Genomic DNA, 20,091 nt, shown 5'->3' with positions numbered 1-20,091 from the left:
TTAATGTGCTTTTAAAGAAAGAATGTGCTGATATTTACTACTACTACCAAAGGTTTTAAGGAGAGAAGAAGATGGTTGATTGAGGTTCGGGTTGTGCAGAGCTAAACATGGCGTTCTCAGTACTGCGCAAGGCTTGGAAAGATGCTCACGTCTTGGGGCTGTACTGTACTACTACTACTGAACTCCCTCCTGCACCATTGGTTTTGCCTGCCGTTAGGATGGTGATGATGATTAAGAGACGGTTATGCTACACCATCTCCGGTATTAAGGGCCTACAGCGACCACCTTAAATACAGTACCGTTTATCAGAATATACTCCGCCCGTGCCCATACTATGATAGTCATCGATTGTACACCTAGCTAGTAGTGGTCAAACATTTCTAATTTTGGCCATGATATATACTCCCTCTGTAAACTACTTTAGTGATCTAAACACTCGTATACTGTAAGTTTACAGAGGGAGTATGTACAAAGCTTATCAAGATTGGTCAAATAAAAATCACAAAATATATTGCATGGCTATGTATCTCTTTACTAACAAATTCGTACTCCCTCTGTCCGAAAAAACTTGTCTCTCAAATGGATGTATCTAGCACTAACTTTGGTGCTAGATACATCCATTTGAGAGACAAGCTTTCTTGAACAGAGGGAGTACTCAAAAAGGGTCAACATCATCAATATCTAAAACATCATATCAGAGATAGTACTACAAAACACTAGTCACAATACAACAAGTTTGAGCTGAGCTCCACACTTTTTTTCCCTGTCCTGGAATTTGTGTGGTTTTACAATTATAAAACACTAGCTACAAGTATAAAAGGAACAGGGCAGGCCATGCATCATACCAGCACAAACTGTACAAAAATGAAGATCCAGCTCTAGATGGCATTTCGAAACAAGATGGATAGTGGTGACCAACACAAACCTAAAAGCCATCAAAAGTTCGAGAAAAAGGCTCAAAGTAAACCATATGACACACATAACAGGCCACCTAATCAGGTTCCCTCTGCACAACTAGTCATGACTTGCAACAGTTCTTAGGTGCAACATCACCCTCAAGACTAAACACTGCACTTGCCGGTCACCTAAAGTTCCTTCATCAATACATTTTAATTCAGAAAGAACCATCTAATGCTCACAGCAACATCAAGCGACTCGACCCGACTCGACTCTTTATTTATTTTTTTACTATACATATACATACTCGCATTTACATACCTCAAAGGGACAAAAATGGTTCGCAGTGCACACAAGCTGCAGGAGGGGAGAACACAAGGCCTCGCTCATCTATCACTAGCATGGGCAGGAAGATGGGCAGTCAGTTTCCTATATACTTGTGGGAAGCGTTGGCCATCAGGGCAGTCGCCGCCTGAAGTTCCTGCTGGTGCCTTGGTATGTCCGGACCAGCAGGCCGACACCCAACCCGACGCCCACGCATATGCCGAGGCCAATCCCGACTCCAACCCGCACGCCAGCATTAAACCATGAAAGCTCACCATCCTCGCCCTCTAGAAAGTCCTGCCTCGAGTACAAGCTGTTATAGTCCATGTCCACGTCTGACTCAGACTTGGGATCATAGAATTCTGATACCTGAAACGGGAGGTGGGAAAGGAAATAATACTGTCAATTATCCCATCAAATTTGGACTTGGTGTTCAACAGAGATGGCAGCAGATAACTGAATATTCACATTCTAACATAGTCCTCTTTGGAATCTCAATTGCAGTTTCCTTGAATGAGAAACATGTTTGGTATTGTTCATACAAAATAACAAGTGAAAATGACTTTATGCTAGTCAAGCAAGATAAAATAAAGGGCAGGCATAAATCAACAGCCAGAAGTTGGTCATGAGCCCAAATGAATACTTGTGTGATGGCACCAAGAGAACTGCCACATAAGCATAAATCTGGGCAGCAGTCCCAGTCAACCAAACCAATGGAATTTGTACTGGAAAAAAATTACCAGTCTGCTTTTCATTCTTATGGTCTTACTATGCTGTGTCGCTAAGGTTCTGCGTGCTGTACAATTCACCCATTTAGTTAGAATTCAAGCATTTGGCAGTCGGCACATGTACTTGAGAATGCCAAAGTAGGGCATCTAACAGCTACAACGTAAAGAGTGAAGTTACTCTAGCCAGGATAACCTGAGTCAAAATATAAACTTCATGCTATATGTAGGATCAATATGGATAATTTGGCTTGTGGGGTAACCAAGGAAACTGAAAACTGTTGTAATGAATGGTATATCCATGAGTCTACAACTTATGCCATGAGGTAGCAACCTTAAAACCCTCTATCCAGTATCCATAGGTACGTATAGTGATTTTGAGTTAAAAGTAGACAACAGTGGCATCTCTATAAAAACTGCAATTGAGATTCCATGGGTAATGATCTGAACTGATGGACTTGAGCACTGAAAATTCTCAACGTGAACATGCCTTAAGGTACAGTACTACAGTATCAATCAGGTGCCTAAGTTCCTAGTTCAGATGTTCAGTTTCACCTACAGTTCATTCTGAACAAGAAGTTCCATCGTGGGATATGTATTGACTAGTTACTGTTACCAGGTCCTATATTTTCTCCTAGTCATCCTCATAAAAGAATAATTAAGCAGCAGGTCAGAAGCAAGATTCAGAAAGAGAAGATTGAACTTGCACAACATGCTGCAATCCGTATCATGTGCAAGCCATGTATATAGTGGGTTGCTTGGCAATAGCATCAATGTCAGAAATGGGTCAAAATATGTTGGTATTAATTTAGTACCACCAACATAAGAACGCATATATACATAGGTAAATAGGAGCCTATTTATCCTGCTGAAGTTAAAATTTGATTGTGCACACCACTTGCAAGAATATAAAAAATGGTACATTCAATATAGCTAAATGGGCTATATAAGCAAGAGGTCGGGGTAGACCAAACTTGACATGGGAGGAGTCCGTGAAGAGAGATTTGAAGGACTGGAATATCACCAAAAAACTAGCCATGGACAGGGGTGCGTGGAAGTTAGCTATCCATGTGCCAGAACTATGAGTTGGTTTCGAGATCTTATGAGTTACAGCTCTGGCCTACCCCAACTTGTTTTGAACTAAAGGCTTTGTTGTTGTTGTTGTTGTTGTTGTTGTTGCTGTCGTTGTTGTTGGCTATATAAGCAAGAGATTTGCCCAGAGAGGATACATTTCAACTGATGGTTGTCATAGCGAATATGCCATGGGCACGTCACCATTGTGCTAGAAAAATGCCGATTAAGCTAAAACAGTCCAGCACCCCTCCCAATATGTTTTAAGCGCGGGTGATCATACAATGTTATATTAAAGGGACAGACACGAGAAAGAAAATAACATGAAAGGAACTCTCAATAATGGAAATATGTGGATACATAGTGAAGTACCTTCAAAGAGTCCCCGTGTGAGTTTTCTGTATGTAGTTCAGTTGCTTCATTCTCAGGGATAGAATCCAGCTTCAGTTTCATCTGGGACTTCCTCCGTGATATAAACTGGACCGTCTTGGTTAATATAATTGGCGTGCCAGAGAAAGTGCCAGCGACATAAACCTCGACAACAGGATGCGCAGAGTCTGGGCCCGTGGACATCTTCCCCTTCAAGAAACCACTAGACGATGCCGACGAATGGCACTTGATATTCCACTTCTTGCTGCTGCTCTTCGGTTCCCCGACCACTCCGTTGGCATTGCATAACTCCAGGTCTCCGGTGAGCAAGAGATCGTTCTTATCAAACACCTGAAACCTCACGCTCCCCGTCATCCTTATGCTATCCGTGCTCACGTACGTGGCTTCCTCGGTCTTCTTGTCGATCCTGTCCCTCCTGAGGGACGACGAGACGAACTCGGTGTGCATGCTGCTCCGCCGCCCGTTGACCTCGATGACCGTGTCGGGGGACAGCGGGATGTGGTTGAGCGTGAGATGGTCCGGCGCGGACTCGTCCATCACGCAGTTGCTGACCCTCACGTAGAACACCTTGAGGTCCAGCCAGGGCGAGGACCTCGACGCGTAGAGCGGGTGCATGATGATCTTCCTGGCAGCCTCAAAAGCCACCCCGTCGCCCATCTTGATTTATTACTGTACCGCCACGACGACGATACGAACTACAGCACCGCAGGAGTTCCAATTCCACTACCTGTACAAGATAAATTTCAGGTTAGTAAAGAGTTGGGTTTAAGTGACGTGATCTTAAGAAATTCTATCTAACACCCTAATTTTAGCATGAACACCAGATCAATTTTATTGCACAGAACATCGAACATCAATTCGATTGACTGCAAGCACCAGGGGCTACCAGGAAATTTGGGAAATCAAACCGCCAATCGCGAGTAGCGCGCAACCCGGCAAACAAAATCCGCGACGAACCACCCCAGGCAGAAAATTTCTAATTCGATTGCTAACGGCAGAGGGGGGAAAAAAGACATGACGAGCAGGTTAGGGTTCGTCACCAGCAAAAGGAATCAATCCCTGGGCGCGCGGGCTCCGGGCGGATCTCCGCCGCGCACCAGGCCAGCGGAGCCGAGGAGGAGGAATCCGGCCGGCCGCGAGAGGAGAATCCCGTGGAGCTTCGGCGGAAGGAGGCCTGGTGGGGAGAGATCGCGAGAGAGGGAAGAAAAGGAAGGAGGATAAGCACTGGCGGTCTCAGGAGGAGGGGGGCGAGGGGTGTATTTCCGATGTTTTCAAGGTCGTTTTTGCGCGGAAGGATGTGGGTGGAGTGGAAATATTTCTTCTCGACTTCTTTTTGTAAAATAGTTCTTCTCGAGTTCTAGTTGCACATCTTTCTGACCGTTTGACTAGGTTTTCCGTGTTTTTTTTTTCCTTCGTTCCAAATTGCCATCTCTCCTCTTTCTTTTGGAAGAAACTTTTGACTTATTCATCTTCGATCATCGCGGTACAACGAAACTAAACATAATAAAAATCACGCATGGTTCGTAGACCATCTAGCGACGACTACAAGCGCTGAAGCGAGCCGAACGTATTGCCGCCATCGCTCCTCCCTCATCGAAGCATGGTAGATTGTCGGAAAGTCGTTGTCCTAAGGCCCCATAGGACCAGCGCACCAGAACACCAACCGCCGCTGAAGAGTAGCGTAAATCGGAAGGATTCAACCTAAAGACACACGAACATAAACGAACGATGAGCAAGTCCGAGCAAATCCACCGTAGACATACCTCCACACGCCCAACGACAATTCTATATGCACCAGCGGGACGGAGGCTGGGCGGGGAGAACATTATTTCACCTTCAGGGAGCCATCGCCATCTCTCGCCTTTCTAAGTAGAATACGAACCCTAACAAAAACTCAAAGAACGTCTAAGAACGGAGCCTTCCCGGCGATATGGGTCGGGATCCACCGCGCCCCCATGGCTCAGGCCACCAGAGACAAGGTGAACCGTCGCCGGCGACGGCGGGAGGCAGAGAAACCTTAAATTGTCATCTTTCACATTGCGGTTTTTGCAACTAGGCTATGCACAAGAATTTTGTGGCTTGAAAGTAAATGTGAAATTCCATTCTTTTTGCCTTACTATGTCTAGCAAGGCCATTTTTGGAAAATATCCAGACCTTTTGGTTTATCATAAATAAAAAACACATTAAAACATAATAAAAATTACTCAGGGTTCTCGGACACTGAACAACTATTGCCGAAGTCAGAACAAGCCATCGACGCACCGATGTCGCTGCTCTTCATTCGAAGCCGCTCCTACCTTGTCAATAACACCCGGAAAGTCTTCTGAACAAGCCCTTAAGTACCAGCGCCCGAAGCCATCTTGAATTGATCTTCGTCAATCTAAAGTCTTACACGCTTGGTACCTCAGAGGTGCTCATGTCCCTCAAGAGTGATGACCCATAGCAACGATATTTTCATGGTGTTAACATGATTCCCTCGCTTCGGGTCAGAAATAAGGTGAATTCATACTGCTTTTTCATGTCAAAAAACAATATGATAAAATCAAGTGATCCCAAACAAAGGAGTTTTGTATGTACATGAACATGAGAGAAAAATTGTACACTAGATTAGTTAATAAAACGGCAGTGAGTTCCCCCCCAAAAAAAAGAAGCTGAAGTGAGAAACTTCTCATTAGCTTTTTGTTATGTCGACTTCTCATTAACTGATTATCACATTTCACCTAAAAACCCCTGGACCATCTTCGGAAAGAAAAAACACTTGACCTTATCCATTTCACAATGTATGCGGGCCCATGCGATCGGATCAGCTACAGGGAGATGTATGCACAGCTGCCCCCAAACCACGGACGGCCACACGTGGCTCCCACATCAGTCCAAGGCCGGGCGGGCGCGAGTTGGTTCATTCATCTCGACCCCTCGCAAAAATATCTCTGTCGCTTTCTCCGTCCACGGCCAGGTTAATTTAATCGAGGCCGCCCAAGTTGATTCGAGGCTCTCGGCAGCTCACGTCGGCAAGCCACCAGATCCAACGTACCTGTCAGCATAAAAGATCCGGGCTTGTCTTCTTGTTCGTAGCACAGTAATCAATCAATCGTCAGGCTGTGGCCGCAGCCAGCAGGTGTGTGCGGTGCAGGCGAAGTTTCTGCTAATCTCGAGAGCGTGAGCCTGGTAGTCTTGGTTTGGTGAGATGAGGTCGTGCTACTACCTTTTTATTTTATTTTTTGAACTGTGCGCCCATGGAAGTATTTTGGGCTCTATTTTATTTTAGCGTTTGGGCTATGTTATGTCACATCATTTCCGATCCTCGAACCGTCCGCATATGTCTTTGCCATCCAAGAGGGAGGTGTATCGGTCCGGTCACACTTTTTCTCACAAATTAGAAGCAAAGTTTGGAGACTTTGTAGGAGTCCGAGCAACAGTTACGTAGGACTCCGACAACCCCGGCCCACTAAATCTCCCTCCCGGTCTCATTTTCTTTCAATCCACCCATTGTTCCACTTGCTTTGCATCTGCACCCTACTCCTCTAACGCCGTTACTGTACCTCTCCACCCACCATCCTGACATTGCCGGACCTCCGCAACCAGCACCGACGCGCCCGCTCACAGTTTACGACAGCGCCTTCCACACAGGACCCATCCGTATAGGCACACACCCCCTTCGACGACGTCCATGGTGGACACCACGCCCCTTAGGTGTTCGGTCAAATGTCATTGAGCTTTATTTTCGAACATCCTGTCGTTTTTTATAATACAAAGGATGGAGGGGTACTCGACCATGGAGGATGAGTTGTTGTGCGATGCGTGGTTGGCCGTATTCGCGAATTTCGTATGCAGGAAACGAAAGGTGTTTTCTGGCCGCTCGTGCATGATCATACCACCGTCATACGACATGCACATCATCCAACAATGTAAATGTGAAATTATCGTATCACTGGTACACCATCCATACCACCGTCACCAAGTTTTATGATCCGGTTGCTCGGCTGGAGGCAAGGTGGCCATTGCGCGCGGCAGCTGAGGAGATCATAGGTTTTGCTTCTTCTTGTCCAACTTGTTGATTGAATCATTCATTCACTCAATGTTGTTCTACACATTCTATAGCCCGTACACGCTGCCGTGATGTACCACATAATAGAGGGACGGCCATTTACATACACTGTTGGATGAAGCTGAAGGAGCAGTATGTGTGGGACGACATGATTCGTTTATGAAAAACTTGTTGTACACCCGGTTAATCTCATTGAATTTAAATTATTGTTGTACTGGAGTTATTTGCATGCTATGTAAGGATGATTTGTCCTATTTTTTATCCGAACTTTAATGAAATCCGCCGTGTTTGATGAATTTCCTCCGGTTTAGTTTAATAGCGGTTTGAAATGCATGCGTTTAGCGTTGGATGGCCGGCTCCCGCATCGGTGTCGTGGACTGGTCCACCTGTTCACGGACGGATGCGGGGAAAAATTTGCGGGTCAGTGTTGAAGATGCCTTAAACTAGTACTCACTCTGTTTTGAACTGTTTATAGGCCAGTTTTTTTTTACAGGAAAATATGCTAATTCTACTCCCTCCGTTTCTGAATATTTGTCTTTCTAGAGATTTCAGTAAGTGACTACATACGGAGCAAAATGAGTGAATCTACACTCTAAAATATGTCTATATACATCCGTATGCGGTAGTCCATTTGAAATCTCTAAAAGGACAAATATTTAGGAACGGAGGGGTACAACATTAAATATGCATAGTATGAAAATATATCTTACAGTTACTTGTATATTTTTCTGCAAACTCGGTCAAACTTAAAGAAGTTTGGCTTAGCACAAACATAGAACTTCAAACATCTTGAAACGGAGAAAGTACAAGCAAGGCATAGGTATAGGACCATTCATTCCATTATCTTGTTTGAACTCGTGAGTTGCCTCGTCCGCAAGCAAAATGAAAGACGGAGCAGATTGCATCCGACTGCTATTCTGGAGTGCACACGCTGTCGAGCACAATACACCATGTGGTGCAACCAAATCGCACGCAACCTGTCGTGTGATGCAAAAAAATTCAAACCATCAGGCAACCAGAGGGGCTCGTCGTGGCGGCACCGGCACGCGGGGGTCAACGGGGACAAGTTCCTTCCGGTTCACAGGTGATAAAACATCCGAGTCATGTTTTGATCGACATGGCGCAGACAAAATTCATCGGAAGGACAGAGCTGCATATACAACATGTGGACAGCAAGCAAAGCCGCACACGTTATTACATCAGAACTTTGCCTCATTTTGACATCGCCAAGACTATGTACATTACATAGAGAGCACCACACGGCTCCCCTTCTCAGAGTTGATAACCAGCAAATGATGCGTCTAGAAGAGAAACATGACAGCAGATAAGGGAGAGACTAATCAGTAATCACAACTAAAGCGCGGCAGGCACGACTTAACTGCACATCACATTCCACTTGTAAACCCTGACGGCAATAGCCAACAACAATACTTAGTGATAATCAACATAGAACCAGTAAAATAGGACCAAATCATGCTGCAACAAACAATTCCCCTCCTACTTTGAAGGACTGGTCATATGCAGGCATGAAGAAAAAACATTGCTTTTTTTTGGCGGGAAAGAAGAAAAAGCATTGCTGATATTCCAGGGAGTAGCAGCGTACACCTAACACAAAAGAATGGCACATACATGACCAGCTATAGTGCCTTTTCTCGAATTTCAGGTACAGTATTGGGCAAAACACAAAAAATGCCTGCTTATTATTGCTGTACAACAGACAGGTTGTGAGGCATCAGGGACGAGCTAATATGAGGATGGATGATCTGAGCAGAGGCAATCGTCCACCAACTGCCGGAGGTTGGGGTTCTCCAAGGCCGCCGCGACTCTCTCCTTGTCGTTCAGCTGTTTGTTTACTGTCAATTCAGCATGTTAACGTCATACATACCACTGTTCAAACGCAATTGTGCTATAGAGCTGCCGTTCTCGTTTTGCCGAGTTCAGCAGGTACAAAGTAAAAGGGGTGCATTGGATATTTTCACGGATAATACTGCCCCATGATGAGTTAGCCATGAGTTAGAATATCTGTCATCTTACGCACCTGATTCTTCATTAGCAAGAGATCCTGGAGCAACTTTTATGTCAATCTGCACATTCATACACAAGAAAGAAAGGAGTCATAGTACTACTGAATAAAATAATTCCATAAGAATCATCATGAAAGAGGGGCATTTTCTTTTGGTGGAGTTCGTTTGCATTATAGCTAGCTCGAAATCTTAACAGTGCTACTGAAGACAAACCATCTGAGTAGATAACTTGTAGATCCATGAATAGTATTCCACAGAAAATAAAAGTTTAAAAGAATCGAGATGATTTATGGTTCCTCTGAGGCAGATAAAAAACCCCATCATAAATGGTTCAGTAGGTTTATTAACACTCTTATAGATTGTAGGAGCTTCTACATGCACACAATTTACAGTGTATGGCTTGTGCTGCCTGTCTGCTTCTCTTGATACACACAATGTTTACGAATTTGCAAACATGCGCATGTGTATATGTGTGGCAAGTGTCTTGATGGATGAACAAACAATACGTTTGTAATAGTTAACGTCGTGACATTCCATCTATCCCATATTTCACCGAACAGAGACAGAGGAAAAGAAAAGTATTGCTAAATTGAACATGCATGTAAACTCTAAAACATTGGATAATGGCTGCTGATGGCACGTAAGCTACATAAAACATAATGTAATTTATAAAGCATCTCAACTAGTTAACTTAATCAGAACCCGATGAATATAGAAAGGGATCCATATAGAAACATGCTAAGCACCTTGAAATGCGGAGGAAAGTTTTGCATCAACTTAAGCCTGAGGCACAGGCCAATCACTGTGGCCATAGTGCAGTGTTGCACAGTTGGGGTGAAGGTTATCCTGCAAGCAATTGCAAGGTGTGAACAGGGACCCCCAAAAGTTTAAGCAGGATGCTAGCTCTTGACTGCTTGCATGAAACCAAAACAGATTTTGTATGAACAGACTGTACTCTACTGTACAATGAGGATGCTTCGTTTGCAACAAGTAAGTGCATTCTGAAGCTCGCAGATCCCGTATACAGAGTGAAGATAATATACAAGGATGAGCAACCTAATGGGAAACCAAATCCCAAGCAGCAAGCAGAGGCATACTTTTTTTTATTTTAATTTGTTTTTGATAAAAGCAGTGAGCGCTGCACTTGTGTATGCAGCGTGCTTTCAAGATCACGCTCTGAATCTCCACTGAGATATAAACGAGAAAGGATCATATATGGTAGCTCATCATCTGTGATAATAATCATCTTGTCACGGGCGTAAATCCAAATCTGGCTAGCCGGACTGCGTGAACCGGGCACGGGTTCTACATTTCCACTACAAAACCACAATGATTCTGGCTTCTAATACTGGAAGGGGCTGATGGGGGAACGGGTGCAGGACACTGCAGGAGTAGCAATGAACATTGGAAATTATCGGAAATTAACACCAAGTACTACCACCTCCTAGTCCCAGCCCCTGCTAATTTGGCAATTTGGTACCCTGACAATCAGAAGGAAACTTGAGCAGCACATTCTTGCAGGCATACGTACTGGATGTGGCCGAGCTTGTCGTCGACGGAGACGGACTCCTGGGAGAGCACGCTGAGCTGCTCCAGCGAGTAGGGGTGCTCCGGGTCCTTGATGTCCCGCACCGTATCTGCACGCACCCAAATCAGTCAGCTCCCCGTCGGTCGGTGAAGCCAATCCAATCAATGGAGGGAGGAGAAAACGAAAGAGGAAACCGAGTAGGGGATCCGGGCGCTTCCGTTACCGAAGACGTCGAGCGCGTCGAGCGCCGCGTGCGCGGGGTGGGCGGCGCGCTCCGGCCGCTCGTGCACCACCGGGTTCGCGTTGATCATCCCCACCGTCATCTCCTCCCCTTCCCCCTCCTCGGCGCGGCGCGGCGGTGCTCTGCCGTGCGACTTCGGTCGTCGGCCGAGAGAGAGAGAGAGCGCGACAAGAGGACAAAACTGTTGGCGAGCTAGCAGTTTCGGTTTGGGGAAAAAGTGGGGCGAGCGAGCGAGCCGGTTTTGCTAATCCGGTGGGCCGCGGCCCGCTGGCACGCACGCGGGAGCCCGCTGACTTTCCCGCGACATGCGAGATGCCGCCGCACTGGAGCTCCACGCCGGGGCGCCGCGGACGGCGCTGGCCGCCGCCGCCGACCACTGCGCGCGCCTCCTGCGGCTGTGCGGCGCGGCCGCCAACCCGGGCGCCGGGCGCGCCGTCCACGCGCGCGCCGTCAAGGCCGGCCTCCTCGCCAGCGCCTACCTCTGCAACAACCTCCTCTCCTACTACGCCGCCGCCGCCGGCGGCCTCCGGGAGGCGCGGCGCCTGTTCGACGAGGTCCCCGCGGCGCAGCGGAACGTGTTCACCTGGAACTCGCTGCTGTCGACCTACGCCAAGTCGGGCCGCCTGGCCGACGCGCGCGCCGTGTTCGCGGAAATGCCCGAGCGCGACGCCGTGTCGTGGACCGTCATGGTCGTGGGGCTCAACCGCGCCCGCCGCTTCGGGGAGGCCGTCGAGGCGTTCCTGGACATGGTCGGGGACGGGCTGGCGCCGACGCAGTTCACGCTCACCAACGTGCTCTCGTCGTGCGCGGCCGCGGAGGCCGGCGGGGCCGGGCGGAGGGTGCACTCCTTCGTCGTCAAGCTCGGCCTGGGCGGCTGCGTGCCTGTGGCTAACTCGGTGCTCAACATGTACGGCAAGTGCGGGGACGCCGAGACGGCGAGGGCCGTGTTCGAACAGATGCCGGCGCGGAGCGTGTCGAGCTGGAACGCCATGGTGTCGCTCGACGCGCGTCTGGGGAGGATGGACCTTGCTTTGTCCTTGTTCGAGAGCATGCCGGACCGGACCATCGTCTCATGGAACGCGGTCATCACGGGGTACAACCAGAATGGGTTTGACGCCAAGGCACTGTGGTTCTTCTCGCGGATGCTGCGGGATTCTTCTTCCATGGTGCCGGATGAATTCACAATCACCAGTGTCCTGTCAGCTTGCGCCAACCTTCGCATGGTGAGCCTTGGAAAGCAGGTGCACGCATACATCTTAAGGAGCGGAATGCCGTGCGTCGGTCAGGTCACCAATGCCCTCATCTCAATGTATGCCAAGTCCGGCAGCGTTGAGAATGCCAGGGGGGTGATGGACCAGGCAGTGGTGGCCGATCTGAATGTGATATCCTTCACCGCTCTCCTGGAAGGCTATGTCAAGCTTGGAGATATGAAGCGTGCAAGGGAGATCTTCGATATCATGAGCAACAGAGATGTCGTCGCCTGGACTGCGATGATCGTCGGCTATGAGCAGAATGGTTACAACGACGAGGCCATGGAGCTCTTCAGGTCAATGATCAGAAGCGGACCAGACCCAAACAGCTATACGCTCGCTGCTGTTCTTAGCGTCTGCGCGAGCCTGGCATGTCTTGACTACGGCAAGCAGATCCACTGTAAGGCCGTCAGGTCACTGCAGGAGCAATCCAGCTCCGTCAGCAACGCCATCGTCACCATGTACGCGAGGTCAGGCAGCCTGCCATTGGCGAGGAGGGTGTTTGATCGGGTCCGCTGGCGCAAGGAGACGGTGACATGGACGTCGATGATCGTAGCCTTGGCGCAGCATGGCCTGGGAGGAGACGCCATTGGCCTGTTTGAAGAAATGCTCCGCGTCGGCGTGAAGCCGGACCGAATAACCTATGTCGGCGTGCTCTCAGCGTGCACCCATGCTGGCTTTGTGGACCAAGGGAGGATGTACTACCAGCAGATGCATGACAAGCATGGCATCGTGCCTGAGATGAGCCACTACGCGTGCATGGTGGACCTGCTCGCCCGCAGTGGCCTGCTCTCCGAAGCTCAGGAGTTCATCCGGCAAATGCCCGTGGAGCCCGACGCAATCGCCTGGGGGGCGCTGCTCTCGGCCTGCAGGGTGCACAAGGACGCGGACCTGGCGGAGCTCGCGGCAGAGAAGCTGCTGTCGATTGACCCTGGCAACAGCGGTGCTTACTCTGCCCTCTGCAACGTCTACGCCGCCTGCGGGAGGTGGGGCGACGCGGCAAAGACCTGGAAGCGGAGGAAGGACGGGGCCGTGAGGAAGGAGACGGGGTTCAGCTGGACGCACGTGCGCGGCAGGGTCCACGTCTTCGGGGCAGATGATGCCCTGCACCCGCAGAGGGAGGCGGTGTACGGGATGGCGGCCAGGGTCTGGGCGGACATCAAGAGGGCCGGGTTCGTGCCAGACCCCCAGTCGGTCCTGCACGATGTCGATGACGAGCTCAAGGAGGAGATGCTGAGCCGGCACAGCGAGAAGCTCGCTATCGCGTTCGGCCTCCTGGCCACGCCGGAGGGGACGACTCTGCGGGTCATGAAGAACCTGCGGGTGTGCAACGACTGCCATACAGCCATCAAGTTCATCTCCAAGGTTGCGGACAGGGAGATCATCCTGCGGGACGCCACTAGGTTTCACCATTTCAGGGATGGGTTGTGCTCGTGCAAAGATTATTGGTAGAAAACCTTTTGGTAATTTGGTTCCCAGGGAAGGAGGAATTTATTTTTGTTTGTTGGTTCATTCCGGCAGATCTAACCGCTCCGCAACAAGGGCCAGGTCTATGATGCATACATGTCATCACACTGCAGTATTCCAGATGGATCACCTGGCCCAAATGGGTTCCAGCTAAATTTTACCAAAACTTCTGGGAACTCAGGTGGGATTTGAAATCTTTGCTTGATGACTTTAATAGCGGACAAATAGATATCTCTAGGCTTAGTTGCCTTGATCCCAAAATGCAAGGATGCTAAATGAATACAAAAATTTAGACCTGTTTGTCTCCTCAAGGTGAGTTTCAAAATTATTACTACAAAGGTTCTCATGAATAGGCTGAATTGGGTTGCTGGTGACGTGATTTCCCCTGTCTGGACAGCTTCTGTTAATAAGAAACAAATATGTGAAGAATCAATGCCTGTCCGGTGTTAAATCTAAGCCTGGTGATTCCCAGTTCTGGGCTGGGGTAATTGCCGACAAGAAAGTTTCTTCTTATATTTATGCAAACACCGTGTGGGTAATGGCAGCCACACACGGTGATACGGTCTTGGGAAGATTGATGGATTGGTGATAGGCCTTCAGTACAATCCTATCCTCACCTGCATAGCATTTGCCTAACTAAAAATGTTGGTGTTGCAGATGTTCTGAAGAATGGACGGGACTATGTTAAATTTAGAAGAACCTTATGCGGGGGGTGATACTCTGACTCTTTGGGAGAGTATTCAGGAACCTTGTGCAAGAACGGAGCTTTAGGGGCGAGTGATGATACAGTCGAGTGGTCAACCACTGCTAATGGGATGTTTTCTGCCAAATGCATGTACGGAGCTTTAGGGGCGCACGAGTTCCTCTGGAAAGTCAAATGCCGATGAAAATCATAGTCTCTCTGTGGAATAGCAGCATGCTAAGGACAATTTGCTGCACTGAGGATGGCGTGGAGATGGGTTCTGCCAGTTCTGCGGCTCCTGTATAGCATAATGAAATGTGCCTTTGGCTTTCGCCAAGTTCCTGATGCTGTGAGTGAACTCTTTGATTTCTGGCTCCCCAGATTTAAGCAGGAACAGAAACTGATTGTGGTTGATGTGCCGTCTGTTTTGTGGACGATTTGGAAATGCCGGGATAGTGCTTGCCTTGAGAGTAAGATTGGTGGTCCTGATGTGGTGATTCATCTAGTTGGACATCGGCTTAACTCATGGTTTATTTTGCAGATAAAACAGGTGAATCGCGAGACGCTAACCCAGGGAGTAAAGCCATTCAAGCAAATAGCAAATGAGGTGGCTGGCGCGCCGTTAGGATGATCACTGCTGGGACTTCACAAGGAGGATGGAAGATTTAAATGCACCTTCTATTGTGTGTTGTTCACTTTCCTGGAAGTTTCATCGGGTCTGTAACCCTGTAGGCTGAGGAGCAAAAGGAGAAATCCGCCCAAGGAGGGGCTCGCGTCTGATTAGCCAGTTGGTGAGGTAATAGCTTACCAAGGCGATGATCAGTAGCAAGTGCTTTGAGTCCAGTCCAGGGTTGGCGGGGTTTGTTTTGCCTCTAAAGTGTTTAATACATTTGGTTTCATATATATATAATCGGAGAGGAAGCTCTCTTTCTTCAAAAATGAAAATGTCATCACATGATAAACCAGTCAAGTTACTGCTAACTTCAGGATCCATTTATGTTAACAAAGCCAAAGTGTCTTGTACTCCCTTCGTTCCTAAATATAAGTCTTTCTAGATATTTCATTATGTACTACTCCCTCCGTTTCAAAATAGACGACTCAACTTTAGTACAAAGTTAGTACAAAGTTGGGTCATCTATTTTGGAATGGAGGGAGTACATACGAAGCAAAATGAGTGAATCTATACTCTAAAATGCATCTATATACATCTGGTTAATAGTGAAATCTCTACAAAGACTTATATTTAGGAACGGAGGGAGTAGAAAACATCAAAGTGTAACTCCGCAAATACTTATCTAGCAACATTCTTTCACGATAGAGTGGGCTGCATGGGAAACTCTCATGACCGAGCAATTTCGGCAAAATGTGGCTGCTTCCAACGTTCTAATACTTGATAGGAAGAAACGTGTCACTGGTACCAAGAACCTATAGCCATCAGTCTCAGCGATCAGACAGAAAAAAGTATCCATTTAACCTGTTTTCCAAAATCTCAGTTGTAAACATCACTAAAGTTTGTCAGGCCAAAAAAACAGAGGTACATGTTGCAAACACTGCAGCCAAACAAAATAATGGCACCGGAGCCCCACTCTCCACCATTCTTGATTTCCAAAATTTTGGCTCCTGGGATGTGGTGGTAGACATGTCAGTCTCTGATGAAATGAGCCGTCCCACCCATGGCTTGGTGACAAGATTGGTCAAGATTAGCCTTTGAGTGCTGCAGCTCCATGGCGCCTTTCCTTCCTGAAGCGAGCTTGATCTGGATCGAAGCCACCTTCGTCTGCGCCATACACGGCCCAAGAAGGTGTCACGGCCATGTAATCACTGCTCTTGAAAGGCTTGCCGGATGTCACCTGCATTGGTGAACGAATGTCAACTCAGATGAAACTATCCTTTTTATCAGTCACATCCCAATCTCAATCTACGTCAAAGCTGGGTACAGACAATAATGTGTGGGAGTGCCACCGCATCACAATTTAACCCTGCCATCCATGCAAACATATATAGTAACGGAGAACAATGCACGATGCAAAAATATGGGCCCTAGAGCATAGTTTCATCTTGAACATGGGTTTTAGGAACATAGGTTCACAACTTCGTAAAAGTAATATTTGCATGTGAACATTGGGTCATATGTAAGAGATATAATTTTCGAGCCTACTGATAGATATAATTTTCGCCCAAGTCATGATATAATTCTCAACCCCAGTATTAATTATTCTTGGAGGAAAGCTCACCAGTTCATTGAATCGGTCGTAATCTATCCAGGTATGCCATTTTCCATTGATCTTGAACTTGTCCACCTTTGCGAGCAGGACACAGCATGAATGCACATGCTCGCAGGCTAATTCATATATGCCATCACTTTTTGATGCCAACACCTCAGAGAATTCTTTTACATCAGCGTGCCAGGGGACATTTTCCATTGTCAACTTTGAAGTTGCTGACCTGTATGCATAACCGGAAAATATCAGCAACCCAAGAAGCCAAGCCAAAATCAGCATGTGATATTTTATTTTCTTTAAAATGCACTTACGAGCCACAGTATGTTACACCCTTGATTTCAATGAAATCGGGTTGCCCAAGTTTTAGTAAGTTTGCATATGCATCTATCTCTTCCACATTCCAGCCTTTGACCAGTGTCAGTCGGTACACCGTCCTTTGATCTTTGTCATGCAGGGACTTGAGCGAATCCTAAATATCAAAGTTAATAGTATGCAATGATAAGAGTTAGTATTTGTAAACCATAATTTCATGATGTGCATCTGCAAATATTTCTGCATATATACCAGAAAACGCTCCCAGAAGTCCGAAAAGAGTGGCCTGTCAACAGCCTTCAGGCTTTCTTTTGTAGCTGCATCCACACTGACATACAGCTGCAACCATAGATAGAAGCATTATAATTATCTGTAGAATGTTGTCTGGGCATTAAAATGCCAAGGTCTGGATCTTAATTTCAATCAATTGAGAATATTACCTGTGTGATAGGTTTCAGAGCCTTAATCTTTTCAGGAAATTGAGCATTTGTAACCAGAAACGTAGATATATGTCTGCGATGTAGGTCATCAACCAGAGTATTTATCTCTGGGTACATAATTGGTTCGCCAACAAGAGATAATGCACAATGTCTAGGGGATAGACCCTCTGCTAGTCGCTCTGGCTTTACTCCTGAAAGAAAGAGAGCAAGAAAAGGCATAATTAAAGACCGCAGTGTACCTCATGATACAAATATTATGGTACTAACTAATATTCCAGGCAGAACCAGTGAACCACTGCATTATGTAATCAATAGCTTTACAGGATAATTATGAGGTTCTATTAATCATGTAGAGCCTAAGTTCTCAGCACTGCAGGCTGAGTACACAAAATAAACAGGTCAAAAGTTCACACTTGATGGAGCCTGGCATATCTTAATGGAACACTTCCGTCACGATTATTGCTGGCGTAGGGTTGAAAACCTTTTAAAGGCTGTATGCGTTTAGGAAAGTTACAGGTATTTTGCCATGGATCTATTTTTTTGTCCGGGCACTAGAATATTCAGTGCAACTTTTATTTGGCAGAATAATGCATACCTGGCACGCCTTTCATTTGCTTAACCATCTTCCTGTGTTCTTCAATTGCAGTATTAACAATGTCAAGAGGATCATCCATCTTCCACTTCCAACTCTTCCCAACAGGATTTGTGTGATGCCTCCAACAGAACACACACTTATTTGCACAAGCCAAACTTGGAGTTGCCTCCATGCATCTACAAAATTGAGCATCTAATAATCAGAAAACAAACACTCATGGAAGCAAACCACACAAATATTATGTTGTGCGGAGTGGATCTATGTTATGAAACCGATCTGTGACATAGAATATGTATGAACTAGTCCAACCATGTATTCAGCAAGCATTCCAATATACCATGCTACATAAGCAAAAAAAAAAAATCACCTGTGGCTTTCTATGCCATAAAATGAGTGCTTGTAACACCCTCCCCGACCTCGAAGCTGTGACTTCGTCCATCTACAAATCTTCACCCCACTATGAGAACCAACAATTTTGTAGCCCTGGAAAAAAACACAGAGATTGATTAATAGGGCACTAGATCGCAATATGTAGAATGAAAATATAAAGATCAAGCACATAAACTACAGAAAACAACTGTAAATTGTTAACCCCATCTATATAAAGATAAAGAATTAGAGATAATGGTTCTACCTTACAGGCAAGGAACACAGAGATCTGAGTACAAAATACACAATCCTAGTGTTGGCCAACATCAGTTTGGCCTTAAAACATTTTCCTAGATCCTAATCAGAAGTTTCACGAAGATGCTTGGTTGATCCTAATCGGAAGTATTTTACACAGAGCATTAATTCCACCAGCATGACATATATTAGTTCAATATAAATTTATAGAGGGCAACTAATTTATTTGCTACCTAACTATGCTTAAAAACTGCCTCAGCCCACAGAGATCTTAAAATTTTGATCTAGTTCCTTACCAGTGATGTATGTCAAGTAAGCATACATACAAAAAAAATATAGCAGAATGTGCAATACTCTATTTTCATTAGGCATCATAGGACTCTTCAAAATTTCAGGTTGATGTGCTTATACATGTGCAATCAAGAGCATTATGTATAAAAGAAAGAATAGAACAACAAGCTGACGCTCACTTGTTTCTCCAAGCTCGCCCTGATGATGGGCGTGACCATCGCCCTAGCGCCATTCTGCCCTCCATTGGGCAAAGCACTCTCCACCTTCCCGTTCTGCTTCTTCGCTGTCGCCTTGCCGGCAATGTCTTCCATGTCAACCTCCGCACTAGCCACCTCCTCCTCCTCCTCTTCCTCGTCATCATCGTCGTCATAATCGGACTCCTCCCCTTCCAACCCATCAAATCCATTGGTCTCTCCATCGACCCCGTCCTCCTCAACCTCCTCCCCTTTGACCACCCTGAGCACCCTCCCGCACCACTCCTCGAAGACGTCGTCGAGGTCCCCCTCATCCACGTCGCCCTCCCCGACGGGCAGCACCTCGACGGCCCCGAGCGCGCGGAGCCAGCGCGAGAAGCTCCTGGCGGCGGCGTTGAAGGTGTCGCCGTAGGCCCGCGAGCCGACGCCGAAGACGGCGAAGCGGAGGCCCGAGAGGAGCAGCGCCCCGGCGCGGAAGTCGGCGGCGGTCTCCGCGAGCCAGCGCGCGAGGAAGGCGGCGCCGGGCGGGGGCGCCCCGGCGTCGTGCGTGGGGAGGACGAGGAGGAGGAGCGGGACCGAGGGCAGGTCGTCCGGGTCGAAGGCGGCGGCGTCGGTGGCGCGGGCGGGCAGCCCAGCGTTCGCGAGGCGGGCCGAGAGGCGCGCCGCGAGGGCCTTGGAGGTGCCCGTGGCCGAGGCGTAGAGGAGGGTCGGGGCGGCGGCAGCGGCGGGGGAGGAGGATGGGGAGGGGGAGGGGCGGAGGCTGCGG

At 47.5% G+C, this 20,091-nt stretch overlaps 4 protein-coding genes across 5 annotated transcripts in view; 1 reads left to right on the top strand and 3 right to left on the bottom strand.

Moving 5' to 3' along the window:
* Nucleotides 1-682: 682 nt before the first annotated feature.
* On the bottom strand, nt 683-4,709 carry LOC123123000 (uncharacterized protein At1g01500). The gene is made up of 3 exons (XM_044543392.1): nt 4,448-4,709; nt 3,390-4,134; nt 683-1,590 (listed from the first exon to the last, which is right to left on the bottom strand). The coding sequence occupies exons 2-3, from the start codon at nt 4,062-4,064 to the stop codon at nt 1,354-1,356; spliced, it is 912 nt and encodes a 303-aa protein (XP_044399327.1). The 5' UTR covers nt 4,065-4,134; nt 4,448-4,709; the 3' UTR covers nt 683-1,353.
* A 4,161-nt stretch (nt 4,710-8,870) lies between these two features.
* On the bottom strand, nt 8,871-11,330 carry LOC123122997 (protein AE7-like 1; the record flags this gene model as incomplete). Its single annotated transcript, XM_044543390.1, is given in 5 exon segments — nt 8,871-9,308; nt 9,494-9,539; nt 10,226-10,325; nt 11,011-11,116; nt 11,231-11,330. Coding segments are annotated over 5 exon segments (462 nt in total). The 3' UTR covers nt 8,871-9,198.
* Nucleotides 11,331-11,453: 123 nt separating this feature from the next.
* LOC123122996 (pentatricopeptide repeat-containing protein At2g22070) lies at nt 11,454-15,586 on the top strand. 2 transcript variants are annotated; one of them, XM_044543389.1, is made up of 3 exons: nt 11,454-14,146; nt 14,623-14,996; nt 15,189-15,586. In XM_044543389.1, exon 1 carries the CDS (start codon nt 11,554-11,556, stop codon nt 13,948-13,950), a length of 2,397 nt encoding a protein of 798 aa, XP_044399324.1. In that variant the 5' UTR covers nt 11,454-11,553; the 3' UTR covers nt 13,951-14,146; nt 14,623-14,996; nt 15,189-15,586. The 2 variants fall into 2 exon arrangements, with proteins under 2 accessions (XP_044399324.1, XP_044399323.1); XM_044543388.1 differs by having other exon boundaries at nt 14,623-15,117.
* A 510-nt stretch (nt 15,587-16,096) lies between these two features.
* Nucleotides 16,097-20,091, bottom strand: part of LOC123122993 (S-adenosyl-L-methionine-dependent tRNA 4-demethylwyosine synthase) — a 4,547-nt gene continuing 552 nt past the window's right edge. Inside the window, exons 2-9 of the mRNA XM_044543385.1 lie at nt 19,311-20,091; nt 18,584-18,699; nt 18,217-18,392; nt 17,622-17,812; nt 17,434-17,520; nt 17,181-17,338; nt 16,882-17,092; nt 16,097-16,497 (exon numbers count right to left, since the gene is read on the bottom strand). Coding sequence (XP_044399320.1) covers nt 16,348-16,497; nt 16,882-17,092; nt 17,181-17,338; nt 17,434-17,520; nt 17,622-17,812; nt 18,217-18,392; nt 18,584-18,699; nt 19,311-20,091 — 1,870 coding nt within the window. The 3' untranslated portion in view covers nt 16,097-16,347. The remainder of the gene's footprint in view (nt 16,498-16,881; nt 17,093-17,180; nt 17,339-17,433; nt 17,521-17,621; nt 17,813-18,216; nt 18,393-18,583; nt 18,700-19,310) is intronic.

This window comes from Triticum aestivum, chromosome 5D (assembly GCF_018294505.1).
Source record: "Triticum aestivum cultivar Chinese Spring chromosome 5D, IWGSC CS RefSeq v2.1, whole genome shotgun sequence".
In the NCBI taxonomy this organism is placed as follows: Eukaryota; Viridiplantae; Streptophyta; class Magnoliopsida; order Poales; family Poaceae; genus Triticum; species Triticum aestivum.
This window is presented reverse-complemented; position numbering and strand designations above follow the sequence as displayed.

Bases quoted from the DNA above. Each gene is read 5' to 3' on its own strand.
- LOC123123000 (XM_044543392.1), bottom strand. From the start codon at position 4,064: ATGGGCGACGGGGTGGCTTTTGAGGCTGCCAGGAAGATCATCATGCAC. The intron at 1,591-3,389 runs GTACTTCACTAT...CTCCCGTTTCAG, and splicing joins CACACGGGGACTCTTTGAAG to GTATCAGAATTCTATGATCC.
- LOC123122996 (XM_044543389.1), top strand. From the start codon at position 11,554: ATGCGAGATGCCGCCGCACTGGAGCTCCACGCCGGGGCGCCGCGGACG.